Source organism: Protopterus annectens, chromosome 5.part0, assembly GCF_019279795.1.
Source record: "Protopterus annectens isolate FY-2018-M chromosome 5.part0, PAN1.0, whole genome shotgun sequence".
In the NCBI taxonomy this organism is placed as follows: Eukaryota; Metazoa; Chordata; order Ceratodontiformes; family Protopteridae; genus Protopterus; species Protopterus annectens.
The window spans coordinates 5,171,083-5,196,285 of record NC_056735.1 but is presented as its reverse complement, the minus strand read 5'-3'; the positions used below and the strand labels follow the sequence as shown (position 1 = coordinate 5,196,285).

The 25,203-nt window shown below is 38.7% G+C and overlaps 1 protein-coding gene across 2 annotated transcripts in view; it reads right to left on the bottom strand.

The window, feature by feature from the left end:
• The window catches only part of NIPA2 (NIPA magnesium transporter 2), a 276,819-nt gene extending 252,855 nt beyond the window's left edge, over window positions 1-23,964 (bottom strand). For both annotated transcript variants that reach the window (XM_044072060.1, XM_044072061.1), the window contains exons 1-2: window positions 23,821-23,964; window positions 3,946-4,173 (exon numbers count right to left, since the gene is read on the bottom strand). In XM_044072060.1, the coding sequence (XP_043927995.1) occupies window positions 3,946-4,084 (139 nt within the window). In that variant the 5' untranslated portion in view covers window positions 4,085-4,173; window positions 23,821-23,964. The remainder of the gene's footprint in view (window positions 1-3,945; window positions 4,174-23,820) is intronic.
• Between the last annotated feature and the right edge of the window lie 1,239 nt (window positions 23,965-25,203).

Below are 25,203 nucleotides of genomic sequence, written 5' to 3'. Positions count from 1 at the left end.
AATTCAAGTGTTAATGGAGAAGTAGTGATGGAATACTAATTTGGTTGTGATAAACTACTGTAGCTACTTCTAATTAAGAAGTACAATAGACTAAAATATTAAAAGGGGGTGAGCAGGTTAAGTGATTTATTGCTTTAAAGGGAGATATAATAAGGTAATTAAGGGTGTCAGGAAAGCCGGGAGGGGGGGGTACAAAGCCAGAAAGCTAAATCTTTTAGTAATGATTTGAAAAGATGAAGGCATGAGATCAACCTGACTGAAATAGGAATTTTACTTCAAGTTCTAGCCACATTATTGGAAAAGACTGACCCCAGCAGCCCTTTGTGGTTTGTTGATGGTAAGCATCTTTTTTTTTTTTAAATCATGTGACTGAAGGGGATGGTTTGGAAGATAGCACTGGAGTATGGGGCTAATTGTTGGGCAGAAGAATGGGGTATGGATAATTTTGTGGGTTACAAAGAGCCGAAATAAGACAGATGAAGTTGGAGCTAGTTAAGTATTTCTAGTGCTAAATAGCAAGTCTGGTAAGGTTAGTTGCAAGCAAATCTGGCGACTTCGCTGTTGCATTGTTCAGGTTTAGAATTAAGCAAGGCTTGTAGGCTGGTCATAAGGACTCCACACAGGACAGAGGGTAAGTGGTAGTTACAGTTATGCTGGCAGAAATTTGTAAGGAGTTTTAATTCTATGAAGGGAAGCTAGTTTTTACAGGTTTTCGTGATGCTGCCATTGTGCATATGTAAATCGAATTTAAGACAAGTGTGGATTGCAATGCCAAGTAGTTTTGTATGCGAAGTAACTTCAACCACAGTAATATTAAAGGAATTCAATTAAAAAAAAAGGGAGGCGATTAGCATGTACCAAATTTTCAACAGAGTAAAAACTTTTTTTTTTATACACCTTTAATGTATTATCACTTGGAACATAAGCAAACTTACAATGTATTTATTTAAAAGAAAACCAACCATATTAAACTTTTTCGCAGTTACACTGACTGTATTGTACAAAAGAACGTACAACCTAACATTACATAAATTGGTCAGTTCTCGCATTCCCATAAACCTCAGTCCTCCTCCAAAACATTTTTTGTGTGCATTGTTCCAACAATTACCACCACTTTTTTTTCGATGTAATTTGTTCCTACCCTTTACTAAAGATCAGATTTTCAGCTCGCTCATCTCTACTACAATGTTCACTACTTCAAATACCATTGGTTTAGACTTTCATTTCAATTTTCTAGTAACTGCTTAAGCCTGCCAGCTCACTACACTACCAAAACATGTGTTCCCAGTTACCTGTTTCTTTCTCATCACAACTCCAACATTTGCCATCTACCTGAGGAAAATTTTTCGGAGTCTGCCTGGAGTATTAAAAATACTTATGCAAACACTTAAAGCAAAAAATCCTAAATCATAATTAGGAGCCATACACGTCATCCAATTCTTTCTTTGTGATTTGCCTATCCAATTTTTCTTCCCATTGTCTACTAACCTCCGATTCCTATAGTTATTGTGCAATATATTACATGCCCTACTAATCTATTTTTTAAACGGCGGCTTCTGTTCCAGATTCAACTAAAAACTCTACCAATGCAGGTAATTTCACTTGGGATTTCCCTATCCTTTCCTCTTTGCCTATATTCTTGCTGTCAATCACCAATAGGGAAGGCAGTCTCTATAGCTGCAGTCCAGTTATCTTCTTGGCCTCTTCTCATTCTATTACCTTTCCCTCTTTAATTTGTTCCCAATACCTTGGTTGCTTTGCCAATTACCTGCTGAAAAATTAAATTCCCTTGTTTATTCTCTGTACCCCTAACTGCAGTCATCCCTACTGGCAGAATCTTTCTCCATTCCAGTGTTGGTTTAGTTCAAGGAACATCTGCTACTTTTTTATAATATTCTATAGGACTGCTGAAATTCTTATTAAGGATCTGCACCCAAAATCCCACCCTCTCCTTATTTCTTGAATGTCCTCCCTACTTCATCATCTTTCTAATTTGAATTGTAGCTTTTTGCTTCTGTTATCTAGAATAGCCTTAACTGTGTAGCTGTAAAATATCCCCCCAAATCAGGTAATCCTAAACCACCTTAATCTATTGGAAAGATCAACTTATCCCACTTGAATCTTGCACTCTTCCCCTCCCAGATAAAATCCTTCAGCTTTTTATTAAATTACAATCCACAACTTATTCTGATTGATAAAACATGCCTAACATGTGCATAAAACTAGAGGGACTAAACATTTTTACTGCTTGTATGTTCCTATTCACATACACAGACTAGAACTTTTGGCTTCTAATATTTTGTATTTTGTTTAGGCTTTCCCACATAACTTATGCTGCTGTAACACAATATTTTTAAACCCATACTCCTAAATACTTCATTTTATCATCTCCCCATAAATATGGTTATTGCTGAACCAATTCACATGTGGGTACATAAAGCAAAGCCTACAGCTGTATGCCATCTTCTTTAATTACATATCCCGAAAAAGGTGAAACTGCCTCAGAATGTTCCACAACACTGAGATGTCCTTTTATGGTTTATTGGGTACAAAACAATATTGTCTGCAGATAAAGACAACTTTTCTTAACTACCAAGCCACTTACACACTTGAATTTGAGTCCCCTAATTTCTTCGCCAATGGTTATAAATGTCACGAAGGAGTTACTGCCCATTCAGCTAACTGGAATGTTGTAAATAATGAGGTGTCATTTGTCAACATCAACATGATTCATACAAGACAAGTGTTACAAATGTATTAGAACTGTGCGTCAGGTGGATATCAAACTGCTGGTACAGAAGTGTGCATTGATAAGGTTTTTGCAAAGTGCTTAAAATGTAACCACAGCATGCCCTACTGGAATACAAAAGAAATGTACATGCACTATTGTAACTGTTTAGATGTACATATTTTAACAATGGAAACTGGAAAATAGGAGGTTAACTTCAGTTTGGCTAGGCTTATATAGGCCCTATGGCCAATAGCCTAGTACCTACCTATGAACCTATAAAAACTGCTGAAATTACTTTATGGCCACAAAGCTGTTATCTTTCAGTTTCAGTGCAGCAACAGACAATGTATGTGCTGAGTATTGTATTGGAAGTGTTTTATGCCTTCCAGGATCTGCAAAAATCTGAGGGAAAGCCCTTGTTCATGTATTTTCACAGACAGATGCTAAATACTGCTAGCTTCCAGCAGTGGGGGGTTTACCTGAGAGAGAGTCAGATGACAAGAAATTATGTCATTCTGCAAGCTATCCTAGCAGTACTACTGGAGATATTAATTTAAGAACTATCAGAGATACTGAGCATTCTGTATTTTGTCTTTCCCCTGACATCAAGATCCACTTACCACATCTGCCTTACTGCTCTAATAATTAAGTGTACTAGGATATAGTATAATTCTTTAGCTATAGTCAGGACTATAGCAAAGCTTAGCTTAGATATTTTTCTTTATTTGAGACGGTCCTGCAATGTTTGTTTTAAATATTACCTGTGATTTTGAACTTGAGATAACTGCCAATACATACCAAGTATTTTCTTGTTCTTTTATTATTTATCATGACATTTATTTAACCCTTTCATTGTGGCTTATATGTCTAGATATATTTAAGTTCTGAGAGTACTTGCATATTTGGTAACACTGTGTAGGCCACTCCTAAAGCCTTGCTCTTGGTCAAATTACCATTTGTACTGATAGTAACATGAAAGTCCTGTGGTGCAACATCATGTTGAAAAATTGACATCGGGCATGATAAAAAGTAGACTTCACAGCTGAGCTCTAAAAATACACTGTATGAATGGCTAAACATTTCTATCTGCATTTCTAGTCTTTCATCTTCACAATGCAAATTTTTCTTCTAGTGATCATTCTCACTGAGAATGAATCTGGAATTCAAGGATTTAGAATGTCACCACCATCATGCAATTCATACACTTATTATACCTGCTCTCATAGAGCCCTTTCTGGCTAAACGAAGAAGACCTTTCTTTTTTAGGATGAAACTTCCACCAATGAAAATGCTGGAACTGACGGCCAACCCCAGACCGATGTAGAAATCATATTTCCCTCGGCCTTGGCCCATTTCTCAAGTTACTGTGATGATGTTGTTCGTCACATTGATTAGGTAGTTAAGACAGCTGCTGAGGTGGACAGAGGGAGAAATTTCTAGATCTGTAAAACGAGAAAAATAATTAAATGTACTGACAAAACTTGGTATCAATGCATACAGGAATAACATCCAGTTTATTCAACAGGTAGTCTTATCAAAGGTAAATAACTATGCACACACCCAACTAAAACTTGAGTTACTGTTTATTCTCTCCCCTTTCTGAAAGGATGGAAATATCAAAACACAAGGAGGCAGCATAATTTTCCTATGTAATGTAGATGACTTTCTAGTTATAGACGTGTATTAAAAAGTTACATTTCCCCCAATCTACAATACAGAGTAACTAACCCTAATAAGATGACACTCTCCTAAATAGGAATTTCCGAAACATTATGTGGGAGATCAGACTGCAGTAGTAAATACCGTAAACTTAGAAACACTGTAGCAATATTAATAGCACATTAAATTGGTTAGATACTAAAAATAAAACCGTCAATCGTTATGCTAAAATGACAGAATAGAATAGAATAATGGAATGGAAGTACAATTATATGGAGAAAAACTAGTAGTCCTACATGTCTGCCACACTCTTGGCAAGCAAACTGATTGCAATATGTGGAAAGAAGCCATCCACTCTGCAAAACACAATTCCAGACAATGGGCCTGCATAAATTCTTGACACTGCAAAATGTACTACAGTGTAGGAAAAAAAAAAAAAAAAGGCACACTGTTCTTACATGACTGAACAACAAAAAAAAAGCAGGTCACCCATGGATTTCAAATTGGGTTTGGCCAGAAAAACAGATACGCAAGCAAGCACACAACCAATCTTGACAGAAACTTCTTAATGTAACACTTTATATACTTTATTTTGGCTCACCTGTCTTTGTGAAAATCCCATGCTCCTGTGTCGACGGTGCAACACCCCCAAGCTCCCATACCGACGGTGCAACACCCCCATTCACCTCCTCACAACTTTCCAGCAACAGAATGTTCCATCACCCCAATGGATAACTACAGGCTAACAAACAGCAAATCAGCCAACAAGACTTTTGGAGAGGATATTCTAGTAAATAAATGCTCTCTTGTACAAAATATGTGCAAATAACTGCAACCACACTCTTTGGGCAGTCTCCAAGTTATGCATGCTTAAAACGTAAGAGCTAAAAACTGAATGGGAGCATATATCTAGGTTTCTAAAGATCCTTAAGGCTCAACAGCCTTGTAAGTACCTATGAGCACTGACAATGCTCCCTACCACCCATGTGCAGCAGCACCTACGACAACAGCCAACACTTGCTCAAGTCAGGTTTGATGGGTCTGAGCTTCATTTCAACTATGCCCTGCAACTCTAACATGAAATCTAATGTTCGGAATCATGTGAATAGTTGCTGTCATGAGTCCCCAGCTTTCAGGCATAGTGAGGCAATCACTGAGCAAGACTGAATGTTCTGAATTGTCATTACGTAATATAAAAGGGAGGATGTTTTTCTGATGGAAGACGGGCATTGCAGAATAGTGTCTAGCATGCACCCAATGAAATACGAGCTCCATTTATGACTTTGTGCTATTCAAGGTGATTAGCAAAGACAGAAAGACCCCCCCCCAACATTAAACTCTTTGTAGCAGCAAGTTGAAGCCAGTGGTCTTCCACAACCCTCTTGCACACTTCACATCCCATGATATAACTGCATTAGGAGGCCGTCCAGATTAGAAAAGCAGATTCTAGGTTGACTGAGCAAACAAAAAAAAAAAAAAAAAAAACACTTTTGCAAGGTTACACTGATATACATAAATATGCTCTCTCACATGGGGCTTATTCCACATACAGTTCAATGAATTGGTTAAAAATCTGGATCTCAATGAGATCCTGCATTTACTTTTTTTTTACATGTAAAACTCTCACCTCTTGGATGTTTTGAGCCCAGCAAATCTCTATTAAGTAACAAAGGCTCACATACCGAACATGAGCATGAAGTTATAAATCAAAGTGCTAAGGAATGATGCAAAGAAACTAAGATTTTTGAATTAGACCCTTTACAAATACAATACAGTGGTGGTGTTTTTTCTTAAGTAGCAAAAAGAACTAAGCCAACACATGAATGGAGGAGAGAGTTTACCAACAGGAATGACTGCATGTAGGGGGTGGAATTTACTGGAATAGAATTAGCAAATTAACCAAGGTATTGGGGAAAATGAATTAAATTATCGAGGGAAAGGTTATATAGAGTGGGGTGAGGCCAAGTAGAACTTTGGCCTGTAATTAGAGACTGTCCTCCCAACCAGGGATTAAGAGTACAGACAAAGAAAGGGATTCGGGGGGGGGGGGGACCATCTGTAGCAGACTTTCAGTCTAGAACAGAAGTTGCTGTTAAAAAGGGTACTCAGTAGGGCATAGAAAATACTGCATGATATCATAAGAATCAAACAAATAGAGGAGGATGGAAAAGACTGGGAATACAGAGAATGGAAAGGTAATATACAAAAGAAATTAGATGATATTTGTATAGCTTCCAGATATGCAACAAAGAACCGAAGGTTTACATTTTTTGCTTGGAAGTGAGTGTGTTATGTACTCTTAACACCCTAAAGAGATTTCACTGTATTTTTCCGACGTGTGATGGAAACAGATAAGAGGGGTAACTGTAAAAATGTCTTTAAGATTGTACGAGTTAGCAGATTTAAAAAAATTCCCTACAGAGTACTTTGTCAGAAATGTTGAGCAAGACTGAATGTTCTTTTGAGCTGGGATATAGGTCTTACCAATTCGTATCCCAAGTGTAATGCTACTGGCTGCCAAAAAGGCAACAAACTAACTAATACTGAATACTATAAAGATGATAAAAGAACTAGGGTTGAAACCTTCGGAAAAGGGAAAGAGTAAACTACACAGAAACAAATACATGCAGCATAATGAAGACAGGATGACTGAAGTCTAAGAGAAGACAAGAAGTGAGCAATGGACTGAATAATTGTTAAAACATCTGTAACGCATGAAAAATGTCTATGATGTTTTCTTTTCTATCATTGTATGAGAGTTTGTCATTGTCTGCAATTTAAGAACTGAATAAAAATGTTAAAAATATATATAAACCTTGACCCCTCTCTCAATGTCAAGGAACAACCATGATTACTTAAACACAACTCACAGGGTCCCTACAATGCAACATACTTCTACCCGCTTAAAATGTCCACATTCCACACACAACCCATTTGCAAATAATCACGACTCAGTTGTATAATCATAACAAACCCTCAAGGCTGCATATAAAATACTATACCATAAAGGCTCAGAGAATACTTACTTAAAAAAAGATACCACAATAAATCATTTCAAAGCTTTTCCCCACCTTTAATGTGACCTATAACTTGTACAATTCAAATGAAAAACAAATCTGCTAGGGAAAAATATATAAAAAAAATAAAAAATGTACAATAAGCTGGTTGCACAAGTGTGCACACCCTTAAACTAATACTTTACTGAAGCAACTTTTGATTTAATTACAGCATTCAGTCTTCTTGGGTACACACCTGCCATCAATTAAAGAGACTCTGATCAACCCCAAATAAAGTTCAGTTGTCCTGCTACAGCAAAAGCCATGGTCCGCAGATAGCTTACAAAGCAAGGGGATCTCATTGTTGAAATGTATCAATCAGAAGAAGGGTACAAAAAAATTTCCACAGTATTGGATATACCATGGAACACAGTGAAGACAGTCATCAAAAAGTGGAGAAAATACGTGACAACAATGACGTTGAAAAGAACTGGACACCCCCCCCCAAAACTGATGAAAAGGCCAGACGAAAACTTGTCAGGGAGGTTGCCAAGAGACCTACAGCAACACTGAAGGAGCTGCAGGAATTTCTGGCAAGTACTGGTGTACTACATGTGACAACAAATCGCCCATATTCTTCATATGCCTTTTCTTACATAGAAAAACATCCAGGCCTAGCTAAAATTTGCAAAACAATACATCACATCTCGCAAAAGCATGTGGGGAAATGTGTTACGGTCTGATGAGACCAAGGTTGAACTTTTTGGCCTCATTTCCAAAAGGTACATTTGGCATAAAAACAACACTTTACATCAACAAAAAACACCATCCCCACGGTGAAGCATGGTGGTGGCAGTATCATGCTTTGTGGTTGCTTTTCTTCAGCTGGATCTGGGCTTTAGTCAAGGTGGAGAGACTTAACAGTTCCAAATACAAGTCACTTTTAGCCCAAAACCTTCAGGTGTCTGCTAGAAAGCTGAAGATGAAGAGGAATTTCACCTTTCAACACGACCCCAAGCATACATCCAAATCAACAAATGAATGGCTTCACCAGAAGAAAATAAGTTTTGGAATGGCCCAGCCAAATCCCAGACTTAAATCCAATATAAATATGTGGGGTGACCTGAAGAAGGCTGTGCACAAGAGATGCCGTAGCAATCTGACAGATTTGGAGCGCTTTTGCAAGGAAAAGATGTGCCATGCTGAAAGACTCCTACTGAAGACTGAATGCTGTAATTAAATCTAAAGGTGCTTCAAAGAAGTATTAGTTTAAGGGTGTGCACACTTACGCAACCAGCTTATTGTACATTTTTTATTTATTTTTTACATTTTTCCCCCCAACAGATGTTTGTTTTTCAAATGAACTGTACAGGTTATAGGTCACATTAAAAGGCGAGAAAAGTTTGGAAGTGATTTATTTTGGTCTCATTTTTTATATCACAAAAACCTGACATTTTAACAGGGGTGTGTACACTTTTTATATCAACTGTACAACCAAATAATGTATTTTTTTTTTCTGTTGAGACTTTAGGTGAGGGGGGGGGCAGGTTTTTATTCAAGGACAGCTCTGTCACCACCTGCAGAAAGAAAGGACTGCTGAAGGTATACTTTGCCCTGGTGAAAAAAAAGGTTCCCTCTACATTAAGGCTTGCAACTGACACTTCTGGCAGAATGGCATCCAACCAGAACAGCATTTTCAATTACGAAAACTGCAGGAGAGCAGGAGCAGCTGGTTCAAAGAGAGCTAGAGTTATGCCCCCCCCCCCCCAATAACACAGTGACATAATGCTGGAGAGATTCCCATTCTTAGACGTGCAAGCTCTTTCAAAAACTGTTTCACAGAGTACAAGGGGGTGCACTGCAAGGCAGGCTGAGACAGGAGAAATGTTGACTTCTAAATAAGAAAGGCGCATCTTAAGAAGGTCTGACATAATCAAAGAACTATGGCACATTTTCAGTGTTTCTGTCTTGGTCCCTGGATAAGGACCACAGGAAGAATCTTTTCCATGTCGTTAGGTAAAATTGTCTTGCATTAAGTTTCCTAACCACCATCATAATAGCAAGCATGTCCTCTGAATATCTGTGATTGGTTTGTATTGAGGATAACTCACCCAAGCCATTAGCCTTACTTGGTCAGACTGTGACCCTTTGCTCAGAGTAAGAAGGTCCACATGACATGTGGCACTTACTTTGCTAGGCTCAGCAAAGGTGGTAACTAGCCCTGTTTAGGTCAAAAGGAGTTTATCAGAATAGGTTCTGGTTGGCTCTCCTTTATCTTTAGTAATATCTGGTGATCAGGAGTAAAAGAAAAAGCATAAAGAAAGACTACTACATTTGGTACAGAAGAGGTTTTCCATCATGACAGTTGGAGTAGCTGTTCTACAGCACAGATTTCTCAGCTTCCTGTTCTATAGCAGGCCAAAAATAACCATTTCTGGTACACCTGAATCTTTGGTCAGATCCACGGAAACTTCGTAAGTCATTAATACAAGTTAATTTGTAATCTGCTCAGCCGATTTACCACTGTACTTTCTTGAGGAAGAATACAAGCTGCATTCAGAGTCATGCTTGACGTTTGGACCATCTCTCAGACTTGCATTACTATTTTGCAAAATTTGTAGGAGCAAGCCTTTCCTTGCTTACTGCTATACCACAGTGATGTATTGTCTAACTGGAAGACTCTTTTCATCCGAATCTGTCTGAATGCTCTTGGAGTCAGAATCACATCCATCATTTCCTTCTCACATTATGGTTACATGTGCCCTTGGGTTTTCAGTGGTGCCCACATACGCCTCTCAATTTAGGATGGAAGAATTGGGGGTCTATATTAAAACAACGAAAATCCATTACATCGAATACCAAAATAGCGACACATATTACTCGAACTGTGAAAATACTGAACGCACTAAACCAGGAAATTTAAAACATCGAATGTTCATAGTCTGCCAACCCCACCACCCGCTACATACTACCTACCCAAACAAAATACATAAACCACATACATACACTAACCAAACCCTAAAGTAAAGCACCAAAACTCAACTTCTAACCCTACACTAAACTCCACATACACATCTATGCACTACCCTTAACCCCTCCATAACTCTAAGGTCTGTAAATATCGCACACTTACCTTACGGAGCTATACCGCAGACGGGACAACCAAAACACTTCGAATCTCACGGTTTTGCAAGTTTGATTACATATTTTGCACAATATGTGTCGATGATTTTGTATTCGTGTAAATGGAGTTTCGACAATCCAATAGGAACCCAAGAATTGGTGGTCAGGGACTAGGGTAGGTCATAGTAATCTGCAAGGCATTCTGTGGTGAAACTCATGTACCATAACATTTTTTTTCTTGATGGAAGAGAAGAAGGTCTCCAGACACTAATGTTGGCACCACATATTCTGTGTCCGACTTAACACTGACATTCCCACACAATCTACTTAACGTCATCAGGAAGTCATGAAGCATGGCACTTTGAGAAGTTTTCTTGCTGATATCTCTCTCTTCCAGGACATTTTATAACAAGATGATCACAAAGAGCACCTTTCTCCCTGTAAAAAAAGTTTATTTCTGGGGTCCTGTTAAACAGACCTTCCAAAGACTCATTATTGGAGTAAAGCTTGGTTTCCTCAAGTTAATGGGGAACCTAGATCTCTGAAATGTTAATATAATAATCACAGCCTTGTGGAAGCCCTGTCACGAGTTGGTCTGAACAACACAGTCACCCAGGTCTTAGTAAATACTGATACACTTTGTCCTTCAAAAGCTATTACTGGAGCCAGGCATTTGTGAAGACCCTGGGTGCAGCAGAAAAGACAAGGGCAAGTATTTGGAATAGTAATGCTACCCTTGCTGCAAATCGCAGAAGTTTACAGTGATCTTAGGCCTGTCAGCGGTTGTCTGGAAATCCTTTTCTTTAGCCCAACTAATTGCAAAATAAATGTCAGTCTAAAGAGATAACTTATTCACATTCCCTTTGAGATGAATCTCACTAAACATAAAAAGCAAACTCCAAAGGTTCATAAACAAAAGAGCACAGGCCTAAAATTCCGAGTTACCAAGTGGAGCTAGGCACTCTATCCCTTTACTCAATGACTTAAGACTTTTAAGGGGATTAAGATATCCATCTTGCTTACTGCTTCATTAAAAAAAAAAAAAAAAAATTGTCCTTAACCTCTTGTTTCTCAACAAGTCCAAACTCTTCCACCAACCTAAACCAGGGAACTAAATCTTTACCAATAGGTAAATAAAACATGGTGGAACAACAGGTTTATAACCCAGCATCCACCAAAACACTAGAATAAACTTTCCCTGCATGTCAAACAGTGCAACTCACTGTCTTCCTTTAAACAAATTAGATGATTAGTTGGGTATCCACAAGTCTACTCCAGGATATACTGATACAGGCCTCCTAAAGAAAGGAGATGCAGCCTGAAGGAGAATGCTGGTAAGGCTGGAATAGAATAGTCACAAAACTCAAAGGCCTTGGAAAACCTTTGAATTTGTACGTATTATTCAGATACAGGACAACTAAGAATACTTGCAGAGACGAAAGGGAAGGGTCAACATCTTGACCCATGGAATTTAACTGTGATAAATCTAGTATGGGGCTTCATCTGTTTTCTTTAATAGGTACTTCTTTGATAGATGAGGGGCCCATAGAAACTATCAATTCCCCGAGCAGTAGTACTAGGGATACCTGGCCCATTGGTGCAGAAGGGATGACTCTCAGTTTTATGCAGTTTGCCCTGTAATAGAATCTTTATGGACCTACCAGTCCTGAATTATGGTACTTCAACTTTGTACAAAAAAAGCCAACTGTCCTCTCCACTCCAGAGGAGAAGGTGGGGGAGGGATTGGGCTGTAGGGTACCTTAAAACAACTGAAAAAAATAAAATTCCAGACCGAAAAAAAAAATCCAGCTATTTGATTAACACAAAGCCGGTTCGATTCTCAGCTAGAGCATCTTCTGCGTGGAGACATGCGTGAATGGGCGTACCTTCATTGAAGGTTGTGCGTCAGGGCTGGCAACTCGGCACGTAAAAATCCACTGCCAATCATTAGCGCACCGGAGTTCCGCTGTGGCGACCCCTAACCGGGGAAAGCCGAAAGACAAAATTGTACTTAGTTTTAGACTTAAGGGAAGGTGGGAGATTTAACGCACATTGTCTGATAAAGTCCCTGTTGTGAACTGCAAGTTGGGTGCTGTGGCGTTTAATAAAGGTCCTACGACAGAGGGGAAGGAAAGGGAAATAGTAAATGAATGCCAAATGAAAAGGGAAGTAACATATGTGATGCAAACCAACAGAGAATACTGCAAGTTAGTTTTGGTAATGCATACACCAAGTCTAATATGTGACTGAGGAAAGTTCTTTAAATGTAGAGAAATGTGCGTGGGCAAGTTTGTTTGGTATAATTAAAATGTGAAAAAATGCACACCAGAAGATGTTTTCAAACACTTAACTTCATTTGATTCATTTGATTCAGTGCTTGGTTAAAAACACTTGTTATCAAGCTTCAGGATGGGAGAGTCTCAGGAATGCAACTTGCCAACACTTGACTGCAGAAGGTGGCTTCAGTGTGCCTGGAGAGTTACTTGACCTTTTAAAAACAGCTACTGCTTTTTAAATATCCAAGGAAAAATGAGAGATATGTTAATGTGCAAATAAACTCTAAAAATTAAATATGAAAGAACGTAGACAGCTTGGCTATCCAGCAAAAAGGGACAGTTTCAGGAAAAAATGCTGCACACCAAGTGAAATAAATTACAGATCAGTAATTTATAACAGTGGTTCTCCAGTCAGAGGGAGTTTGATTACTGCCTTGGGAAAATATGCACATAATTTCTAGAATATCTTAAGCAGGAAGGGAGGTGTGTGTTTTAATAAGGAGATAAAGTTCAGTTGGGATATTACATAAGAAGTACATAAAGTCACACAAAAAGTGACGGAGAAACTACGAAGGACCAGTTGGTAAACACCAAGAATGTAAATGTTGCTCCCAGCCACATCACATAACCACTCACCAAACCCAACCATCACTTGCAATTCAACTTATTTACTGCACTCTCAGAGCTCATACTCCACTCTCAGATTGCTCTTACCATAAATGCAGTTACCTTTCATTGTTACTACCCCAAGCTATCTACACTCATACTGTGATAATTTAAAAATCCTGTTTTTATTCTTATACTTGCAGTATTCACCCATAATGTACCTGCAATTGGTCAATGATGATCAGTCACCTACTCCAGTAATAAACCGAAGCGCACTCATTAGAATAAAACAATCTATTACTAGACAATCTGACTTGCTGGCTTTGAATGTAAATGGGCTGGTTTACGGAAAAATGTACAAAGAAACTAAAAGTATAAACACAACAGTAATGCAGATGATTAATGTTACAGGAAACACACCTGAATCATAGAAGAACATAGACGTTTGTAAATAAAAAAGTGGCAAGTTTTTTTTTTTGCTGATCAGGATGCTTTTTTGGTGAAACAGAAGGACTGTGAAAAAGTGTCTTAGGTTCATAGGTAGGTGCTAGGCTAATGGTCCTAGAGGCTATACAAGCCTAGCCAAAAAAGTACCCTGGCTTTCGCCACCAAAGAAAATTATTTTCCTGTGCCCCTGTAGAGCAGTGTCACAGAAGTGATCCCTGGGGTGAATTTCCTATCTCCCAGCCAATCAAGATTTTTCTTGAAGAGTGCTAATGAGGAGCTTTGTTTGATATAGATAGTTACTTTGTTCCAGAGTATGGGAAGTTCTCTGGGACAGGAATCTATCCCTCCAGCATGTTCCGTTTATTGTGGTGACAAGGTTTAGGTCCCTAGAGCGTGTAGCTCGGTGGGATTGGGATTTCTTTAAGTGGAGCATGTCCAACAGCTCTGGGTTTGACAGAGATCTCTTTGGAGTAGGCAATATGCGGCAAAGTAAAGCTGGAGTTTTTTGAGACTGTCTGCATAGGGCATCTGTTTATTTATTTTACATTTGTTGACCGGGTTGATCTGACTGAGCAAGTGTTTCACTTTCAGCAGATACCCGGGAAGAAAAACTCCACAGTAAGATACAATGATACGTTAACTTTCCATGATTAGGTAATAACATTTAAGTAAACATACATTTTAAAGAATTTTACTTAATCAAGCAAACAGGCAATTACATGACTGGAAATTACAAGACATTTATGCATACTTGTAAGGTCAAGAGGTGATTGTAGAGAGACAGATGGACTTATAGGAAGAGAGAGAACTTAGGTCATGGCGGATGAGTGCAGTGGCAAGTCCAGTATTTCTTAAAATATTCACGAGTGGCAGCTTTGAATTGTTTAGGGTGATTTAGTGACCTGATTTCGAAGGGGGGTTTATTCCAGTAAGCTGCAGTGGCCCATTTTGTTTTTAGGTTTAGAAATCTGGAGCAAGTCTAGGTCAGAGCTACGAAGGGATCTAGCAGGAGAGCACTTGGTTAAGAGGGATGTTAGGCTAGGACAAAAAGATGGCACATTTAGTATGGAGTGGACCAGTTGAAGTTGGTGTAGTTTGAGAAGATGGGGGAATTCTAGCCATTCTAGTAGCTTAAGAGATGAGCAATGGTGTGTCTTATAGGTTTGATTTGCTGAAAATCTAGCAACCTTGTTGTAGGTGGTTTCTAGTTTGGTGAGGAGTGTATAGTTTAGATTTGCAAATACCTGGCAGCTGTATAGTAGGGTGGGAAGGAGAAAAGAAAGAGAGACAGTTATTTTAGGTTCATAAGTAAGTACTAGGCTATCTGCCCATGGGCATTTATAAGCCTAGCCACAAAGTGATGGCTTTCGCCTCCCCATTAGATTAGTAACCTGGGCATCTGCCAGCAGGGCCCCTGAAGTGATCCCAGGGTAGAACTTACAATTACCCATCCACTCAAAGATTTCTCTTGAAGAGGGTCAGAGAGGAGCTCTGTCGAATATGGATTGGGATTTCTTGTTTCGGTACAGATGTCCGAGTTTCTGAGGTGTCTTTTTTACGCAATTAGTAATGTGAATTTAAGCTGATAGTCTATGGTGACACCCAGTAGTTTTGAAGGTTCTACTGAGATGATTGTCTTGTAACAGGATTGGATGGTGAAAGTGGATTTGAGGTTAGAGAGATTCTTGGGGAGAAAGAGGAAAAGCTTAGTTTTCTTTGGATTGAGAATTAATTTATCACTGAGCCATGCCTCTATAGAGTTGAATGTTGCTTGTGTTGAAGAGTGAAGGTCAGATGGGTCGTGAGCAGTTGTGATGACAATGGAGTCATCAGCATACTGCACAAGTGATGAGTGGGGGCATGAAGAGTGTAATTGGTTGGTAAATATATTAAAGAGTAAAGGCTCGAGGATAGATCCTTGAGGGACACCCATCTCCATTGAGAGAAGGGTGGATTGTGCAAAGAGCCATTTAACTGATTGTTGGCGGTGAGTGAGGTAGCTTGTGAACCAAGATAAGGTCTGGGCAGACAAATTAAGGCTTGTTAGTTTGGAGAGGAGAAGTGGATGGGAGACTGTGTCAAAGGCTGGGAGAGAGATCCAGGAACAGGGTAGAGACAAGGCCGGTAATCCTCTTTGTGAGGTATTTCTGCGGCCTTTCCAGTTGTTGTAGAGGTCTTGTGAGGTACATACCAAAAGGGGCGCTGTATTCTATAATGGGTCTAATGAGTGATGAGTAGAGGGGAACAATTACCACTTTTTTCCTGATTGAGAAACCTTTTGTGATGAGGTGTGCTACGTAGAAGAATTTCCTGACTACTGTGGCGATGTGATTATCAAAGGAGAGACTACTGTCCCACCTGTGTCCCAAGGTCTCATCACACTTTCGGTGTTAAGTAGACTACCGCTCATGTGGTAGTTCATGGGTACAGAGTTTTTACAAGAAATGACAATGCACTTTTTGGCATTGAGCTTGAGGCCATGGCTTTGACACCAGGCATCTGTCTCAGTGAGACCCTTTTGTAAGATGTCCACATCGTTAGGAGTTTCGATTACAGCTCTTAGTTTGCAGTCATCTGCGAACTTCGTTAGCCCAAGACCTTCTGTGCCAGCCTGTACTTCAGAGAAGTAGATACCAAACAGGAGAAGGCCCAGGACTGAACCCTGTGGTACTCCATTTGTCACGGGTCTGAAGTCGGATTTGGAGTCTGCTACTTTCACAGTGTGGGTTCTGTCAGTGAGCCAGTTGGCAACCCATCTTGTGACATAGGGACTTGTACCTAGTTTAGTGAGTTTATCTATAAATTCCAAAGTGGGGGGTGGTGTAGAAAGCCTTGGCGAGATCTTGATAGGCTGTGTAAACCACCTTACCCTCATCTATGGCTTTGGTGACCACTTCAAAGAAGTTTATCAGGTTTAGGAAACATGATCTGCCTTTTACAAACCCGAACTGGGTGGGGTCCAGAGTTTGGAGATTACTGATGTCATTGTTTTTTTTTAAGTTCCATGATGATATGTTCGATAGCCTTGCAGACCAGGCTCATCAAGACTAATGGGGCGGTACTTCCCGGGGTCCGTGGTGGCTTCCCCTCTGTGGAAAGGGATGACCGTCACTGTGCGCCATTCAGTGGGCACAAAACCTGAGGTAAGGCTATGATTGAACATGGTACTTAGGTGGGGTGCAGTTCATTCTGTAGTTCGTGTAGAATGCAGCCTGAGATGTTGTCAGGTCTCATGGATGCTGTGTTCTTGGCTTTGGAATTAAGAAGGGTACAGGAATAAAAACTAAGGAACGAATGAAGGACAAGCAGGCAAGATCGATAGTGGTAAAGGCTTTGGCAGCATGTTAGAATTTAAATGGCTGCATTACGTAATCCATCAAAAGCAGTAAAATAAAATACAAAAAAAAAAAAATCATCATAGAAAAGTTATAGCTGTTTATCAAGTACAGAAGATTGCAACACTAGAGGAGATGAAGTCTCTGGAGGGCCAATAGTGGCCGACGTCCTACACTTAGAAATATATGCATACATTTAGATTTCTTTATGTAATGAAAATAACACATGATGAAGTGGAATACATACATTCGTCAGCAAAATACGACTCTTAGGCAAGATTAGACAGATATTACACATCAAAATAATACTTTAACATTACCATGAAAAACACATCCGATTATCTCTGTATCCACATAAATTATGTTTTATAAGCAAGTACAAGTCTGTTATGATAAACCTTGGCATTTTCCACCATTTCTCCTGAAAAGGAAGTAAGTTACTGAATAACTCTTCAATTACTTGATCTACCCAATATGAACCTAAGCAATGAAGAGGTTGCAAAGAATTAGGATAATTGTAACCCAACGATCAGAAAATGTGAGCACAATAAAACCAAACAAGATATGGATTAATAGTCATAGTAAGTATTTGAAGCTTAAAAATGCACGATATTTACGGAAGAAAAAAACTGTGGAAAACAAGTTTAGGAACAATTGAAAGAAGCTAAAATATTTATGCAAGAGTACTTGGACAATAGTTTTAACTCTGCTGCTGATAATAACTCTATACAGAGCCCAAATTACTCACTCAAAATTAAAGGAGTCACAAAGGTTGAAAGGATAAATTAAAAAACGGGAAATGTGACAATGGCAAAGACAATGCCAAATAAAAATAATGGACCTGGATCACACTGTGGGTTTATGTAAGTAGGCAAACATTTGACATTATTGACAAAACCCTTAAGATTATTGAACAATAACATATTACTGTTAACAGGTCTGGATGTCAAGAAAGCATTTGACAGAGTGAGTTAAGAATTTACGAAGACAGGCACAGAGGAGCTCACATTATGGTGAAGTCTGCTGATGAGCTGTCTAAAGTGTTTTAGTCCTACAATGGGAATGAGACGGGGTGCCCACTCTCACTATTATTCTTTGCTTTATATTTAGAACATTGGCCAGGGACACACGACAAACATAAATGGAGAATTACTTGATACAGACATTTCCCTTTTTTGTGGGGTTATGACAAGATGAGATGCTTGGGAATTTTGCTTAACTGGGATGTTACACAAGCAGATAAAGAAATGTGGGATTACTCAAGAGATTATTTTAAGATAAATTTCCATAATCTTATGGACATCTCCAATAAGACACATAAGACAGAGACGTTTTTGTCCCACAAGTTGTTTATGTAGGCCATCAACTGAGAGATATGTGAATGACAGAGAAAAACTGCAATGAGAAAAAAAATACTGAGAAAAGAACGGGTGGTTTGGGACATACTATAAGGCCAAGTTAATAAACTTGAGTCTGGACACAGACAATATGCGGAAATGGAAGCACATGGGCAATAAATATGGTGCTCAATGACAGGAACACACACGGGCGTTTGGACAGCTCTAGGAAAGGAACACAATGAGCATTATGTGCAGCCTTACATACATAACAGTATTATGCAAGTCTTTAAGGAAGCGAGACCTTAGTAAAACAGACCACCACCAAGAGGTTATACTCTACATAGTAATAAAAGAAAAATACAGAAAAAAATGACAAGCCTTTGGCGAAAAAATAAGAACTGAGATTTTGAAACAACGTGATAAAAGGAGATTAGGTAAAATAAGATATAGCTAGACAACTTTTATGTTACTGAACTTGTTCAACTTGTAAATAACAGATTTAGAACTTCAGAGTTCTAGAAAAATATGCAGACATTGGATAGGAATTGTTAAACCTCAAAAAAATGTACTTTATAACCAATGTCAGAACAGAAGTGGCATATCAGAAGACAGCAAGTAAAGCACACAAGATGTGATGCCCCTCTTCTTGGCCAGTAATCAAGGAGCCTCGTTCCTTACACTGACACCGGTGAGGACATTCATTTGGAAGAGAAATAGATACACACAGTGTTTTCAGATGCAGCTCTCTGCACCAAGCACAATTTCCCTTAAGAGCACATATGGAACACACACAGTCTGGGGGCTGGGTTTCTCTCTCTCTCTCTGTCCTGGCCCCCAATAAGACTCCCCACTGACACAGCTGTAAAGTTGAGTCCTCAGTCGAGTATTCCAAGCCAAATCCACCACCCTCTCTGTGAAAGCAGTGCTCAGTGCGACTACTACAAGTAGCTGATAAAACACACACCGAGATCTGATTTTCATGCACACGCCCACAACGCACACATACCTGGGAAAGGCTGGCACAGCTTTACCAATTATGTCCAGACTACAAGGAAGTTCCACCAATTACGCAGAGTAAAATTAATACCAATACAAATGGTGGTGTTTGACCAACGGAGCACAGCTTTCAGGAGTGGCCACAGTGTCACCAAATAAATATAAATACTCTCAAAGGTTAAAATATTCTCTAAAAGACCAGCCACAATGAAAAGTTTAAATATATTTAATAATAAAAGAGCATTCAATCATAGGAAACATTTGCAAAGATGGCCAGATTCATAGTTACAGAAAAAACAATACTTAACTAATCTCACTATATTTTCTGGACTGATCTAAAGAATTACCATTCCCTGGTTACTTACTAAAGAAAGACAAAATGAAGTGGGTGAGCGGTCTTCCTTCTTTGTCAGGTTTCAGAAAGACTGCCCTGAGACTGTCGCATCTAGTATTAAAACATAATTTTAGTGCTGGATTACAGAATGACATCACATACATCTGGTCATCAGACTCTGGTTCCCACACTACCCATCCTACCCATCCTCTTTTACTAGAAACGGAACGAGAATCTAGCACCAGTGTGTCATAATACACACAAAGCTTTCCTAAGATGCGTTATAGCATCTACATGCTATAAAACCTCCACCCTTCCAGGTTAGCAATTAGTTCACCCCTAAAGCCAATAAAGTAGAATTCCTAATCCTTGTTTTCACAGACATTTCATCTCTGCTGCAATCAGAACTGTAAGATACAATCTTTATGGCCTAAAACAAGGTAATTTAATTTCAGACTTTTTTTTTTCAAAGTTAGCTGGACTGAGATTAACTACTTCTCTTCCAGTGCCCTCTGTTACAATATATTTATTTCAACAGTTACAATAGTCTGACATACAGGCATATTTCTTTTCTGTGCAGCAAGACCCACTCTTAGGACATTTTTAACACAAGCAGCTTTACAAATACATTTTCAACACAAACACCTGCACAAATCAGTTTGCTATACAAATTACTTACTTCTTTACAAAACTCCAGTTCGCTATGCTGGCATATGTTACACATCCACTGCCCTACTTCTCCTGACACAGCTGGCAATGCCTCACCTCATCACACTAAGGCAATATTATACTCGAGAAAACAATGCAGTACACAGAGGTAAAAATGGCATGGAGTGAACAATTACAAATGATCAGTGGATGAAAATATGTCCTATTTAGCACTATCACTCCACTTTCTCACTCTCTTCCTTTCTCCATCCAAATGGTTCCTTATTCTCACACACTTGCATTGTATCTTATCCCTGCCCTCTCTCTCCTTTCCTTCTTCCTACCTAATATTTTCCCCTACCTTACCTCTCTACCAATCTTCATCCTTTTCCACCTTTCCTGTCCATTCACTTCTTCTTTTTCTAGCCTCTAACCCTTCATTTCTTGGTTTCTATCTAGTGTTCTACCTCCTCTCTCTACTTTCTCTTATCTTATTATTCTTCTTTAAATATACTCAATCTTAATTCTTTACTGTTTTTAGTAATGTACCTATGATGTTTATAATTTTCACAATATTTAAATATGTTTCTACGATACAAGAATTTTTATGATGTTCATAATTTCTGTTTTGTCCTTCTACAAATCTTGTAAAATTTGTCTGTGGAGCTTTTCACCGCAGGACTCCGCTGAAAATAGGCTTATCACCCAGACAAACTATCCTGGTTAAAAATATTAAATAAATAAATTAATCCTAGATATGCAACTAAGTTGAGAAAATGTGCAATTTCTGCATTGAAATGTTTGCATAGATATTTCCATTATTCTACGAAACTTGAAAACATGTTCCTGCAGACAAAGGGCACATGTTGGAGAGGCGATGGTTCAGTAAGACGTTCATAGGGACATACATTCTGGAAATGTACATAGTTGCTGCAGTATAGAAATGTCATGAACAACATGCTAAATCTCACAGTTGGGAAGAGCTCTGCCTCATTGTTGATATGTTTTTTTTTTTTTTGTTCAGCTGGTGTAAATTAACATGCAATAAAGAGAGAAAACTGACACTATCTTCGGTAGTAGCTATAACTTGAAATAGAAAACCAGAATTAAACCATCTTTTGCCCATAGACATTAAAATTTGCAACTGAGAACTATTGGAAATCAGAAACAGAGCTCCAGAGGAAAAATGAGTCATATGTAATTCGGTAATGGAACATGACCTTCAAGAAAACACTGACAGAACAAAACACCCAAGAAGCCTTTCTATTCAATAAAGTAGTCTCCAATACAAGGTGAAGTCACAGATACGGTTGTCAATATATTTAATACACAAACACAGTATGGTCACTATCTAAATCCTAATTTTAATCGATGTAAATTATTAACGGTGTGTGTTTAACTGTTTGTGAAGAGCAATGTTAAATCAAACATGAAACTTATTAGATACAATAACTGGCAGCTGGTACAGTGTGTTAAGGCTGTGAGCTGTAGTTCCAGTGGTACAAAGATTGGCTCCTTCAGCCTTCATATGTCTACTCTGTCACCTTGAGCAAGTTACATGATCAGACATAGCTCCTGGGTTTCCTTGTAAAGGGACTGTGTGCCTAGTGGACATAGCTACTGTTATTGTTTTAATAATAATTAACAGAAGACTGCAGAATGGGAATTTACAGGGTTAACAATGGTAAGTTATTGAAAACTGAATGCAAAAAGTGGGTGACTGACAAAGATAATTAGTACTGCACAAACGTGCAGCTATAAAATGGTTTTATGAGCAATTAGCATCAAAGTAACAGCATGCGTGGAGATCGTACATTACGCGAAATGTGGTAATAAAGTATCTACATTGCATAAAAAAGGCAAGTAGATGCTAGTATGTGCTGAAACTGCAAACCCGTACCGCATAGTCTTGTGGGAAAATAAATCTTTTTAAAAAGCATATTAAGAGAAAACGCACAAGGTGGGAAATATAAAGATACAGTTCCACTGGATGCTTACATCAAATGTTGTTATTGTCTTTAGGCGTTTCCCGGTTAGGGGTCGCCACAGCGGAACTCCGGACCGCTAATGATTGGCAGTAGATGACTTATACAAACACAACCTGACAAGCTATGACATAAAAAGAGGAGGTATTATACAGTATTCATACTTTATATGGGAGAACTCCGGTGTTTGATTCTATCAATCTCCACTTGCACAACGTTTGACTGAATACCTCCCAAAAAAGTATTCGTGTAAAATGTAGTAGACATACCAAACTAATAATTAAACATTTAGTGGGGTCAAACAGAGCGCAGAATGCAACACCTCTACCATCAGGGCAGCATGCACGATTAAGTGTACAAAGTGACAGCAAGGCGTGCAGTTGACATGTGAGACGTAAATGAAAAATTAACCCATCCAATGGGCCAACCGGTCCTTGCCCAAGGACATAGGAAAATATCATGGGAAGTACTTATAATCACAGTAAATAACTAAACCAAAAAAATATATATATCACTAGATAAGGCTAATATCCCATTGTAACCCTCAAGTACATTTAGCCAAATAGTCAGGCATCACAACACAGTAAAAGGCTCCAACCAACGCAACTACAGAAACTAAATATAAAAATAAACAGCGTTTCTTCGAGTACCAAAACTCAGAATCATAGCATTGCTGCCGGCAAGCAGCTACCTCTCCTGAGGCATACCAAGCCTCAGCTGCTCTGTTCCCAGCCTGTCAGAGTGAGGATGCACTTTGGAATGAAGCCATTTCTGTAGAAACACAATTCACAGACGCCTACCACTTAAAAACCTATGCGGTAGGGCATTATGTATGAACTGCCCTTCGAGAAGTAACACACGATAGCCTCAGCCGCTCAGCGACCGGATAACTACACCCCGGAAACAAGGAAAGAGCAACCTTATGGTACCCATGACCAAATACAATAACCTACATAAAACTACAGTTCCAACGAAAAAACTAATTTGTTAATAAAGCACTGCCGCACAAACGACAGTCACACGGGAACAGCAGAAAACCACTAATTGTAAGGGGTAATACCACAACGAGGCAGCTTAAACTCCACCATTGTACCCTCTAGGAGTAGTATCCCCTTAACAATGCAATTCGGCCTAAGCTACTTAAGTTACACCCTCTTAGCACCAAGACTGGGGGAGTGTTGCCATACATTTGTTAACTAAATGTAGGAATTAAAATGAGTGTCGTTTACTGTCAGCGTACAAAGCAGTCACCCGCTAAACTCCCAAAGATCTTTCTCCAAGCGAACCCCCCCCCCCAAAAAAAAAAATATATATATATATAGCCCGACATAACAAGCTTCTCACCTGATAGCCGTGATACGTTTTAGAACTCTTCACTGGTCATTTAGTGGTCCGATCGTTATGAACTCCCCATTCTTGCCTACTCTCTCAAATATTTCACTCAAACCTTACTCCTTCCGATAATGTTCAAGTTGGAGTAGCCCGCAAGATGCGCAATACCAAACCCCGCCCCAAACCCGCCCACAAATAGTTGTGAACACGCCCACTGGATAGTAACGCTCACAAATACTGCACCTGAATGTGTTACAGTCACCTACTCCATGCTAAACATTATATTATTAAAATAAATGTAAAAAATACTAAGAATAATATCTGCAAAACATCGCCAACAGAGCAAGTATAAAATATAGATAAATTTTCTGTTAGCAAAGGGGAGACTGCTTTCATGAGATTGCAAATTAATGGTGGACTTGTACCTTTCAACTGCCCCTGATTTTGCTTCATATGTTTGTTCTGTCCCTCGTAATTTTTTTTGATTTTCTGTTAAATCCCTAAGGATTATAGTCAGTCAATAATAACAGACTTTAGAGTTTCATATTACGCATGCGTATGACAAAACTGATGGTCCAAACGTTTTGAGTGAATTACAGTACTATTTAAAACGTACTCCTTTGTTTTTGGCTTTGACCAAAAGTTTTGAGCATAAGCAGACGAGTGGTAAGGAACTTCGCCTAGCTGAATCCTTTATTCTTTACTAACGATTTACAGTTGCAATTATTATTTTAGTAGGGTAAACAGATTTTATAAACAAGTTATACTAATGCAATAAAAGTTATGCACTTTCCCTGAATACTCCATATAGTTATTTGGGTATTTGTTTCTACGGAAAATATTCCTCACAGCTTTTCTTCTTCTTTGTAAGTGTTAATTGTATCTGTGCATTCAGTAACTGGCTATGTTATGTGTATTTGTTAGGCAAATGTCTCTTTTCTTTAAAAAATGTGCACACCTCCCAGCCTCTGAACATTAAAATGCTAGCTTCCCTGGCATTAAAAATCCCAGCACTGGGCCCAATAGAGGATCAGTTTCTTATTTTTGACATATGCAATTTTTAGGTACTACATACATACAGTTTGTGATAATGAACCTTTGAATTAGATTATTTCAGTTATTCATTAGTGTATAGACTGTCAGATCTGTTTTTATGATGAAAACCAAAAGAAAATCATTATATCTAGAAAGATCAAGGCAAAATGCTGGTCTAGAAATCATAGTACTATGTCTAAATCACAGCAGCCGAGAAGTGTGAACATTTGTATCTGTGCAGTGGTTGTCCATACCTCTCAGCTGTCCCTGATTTTGACTCAAATTTTAGCTCTGCTCCTAATATCTCCTAAAACTGGTGCCTTTGGGGAGGAGTTGGTGAATTACATCATGTAATGCCAA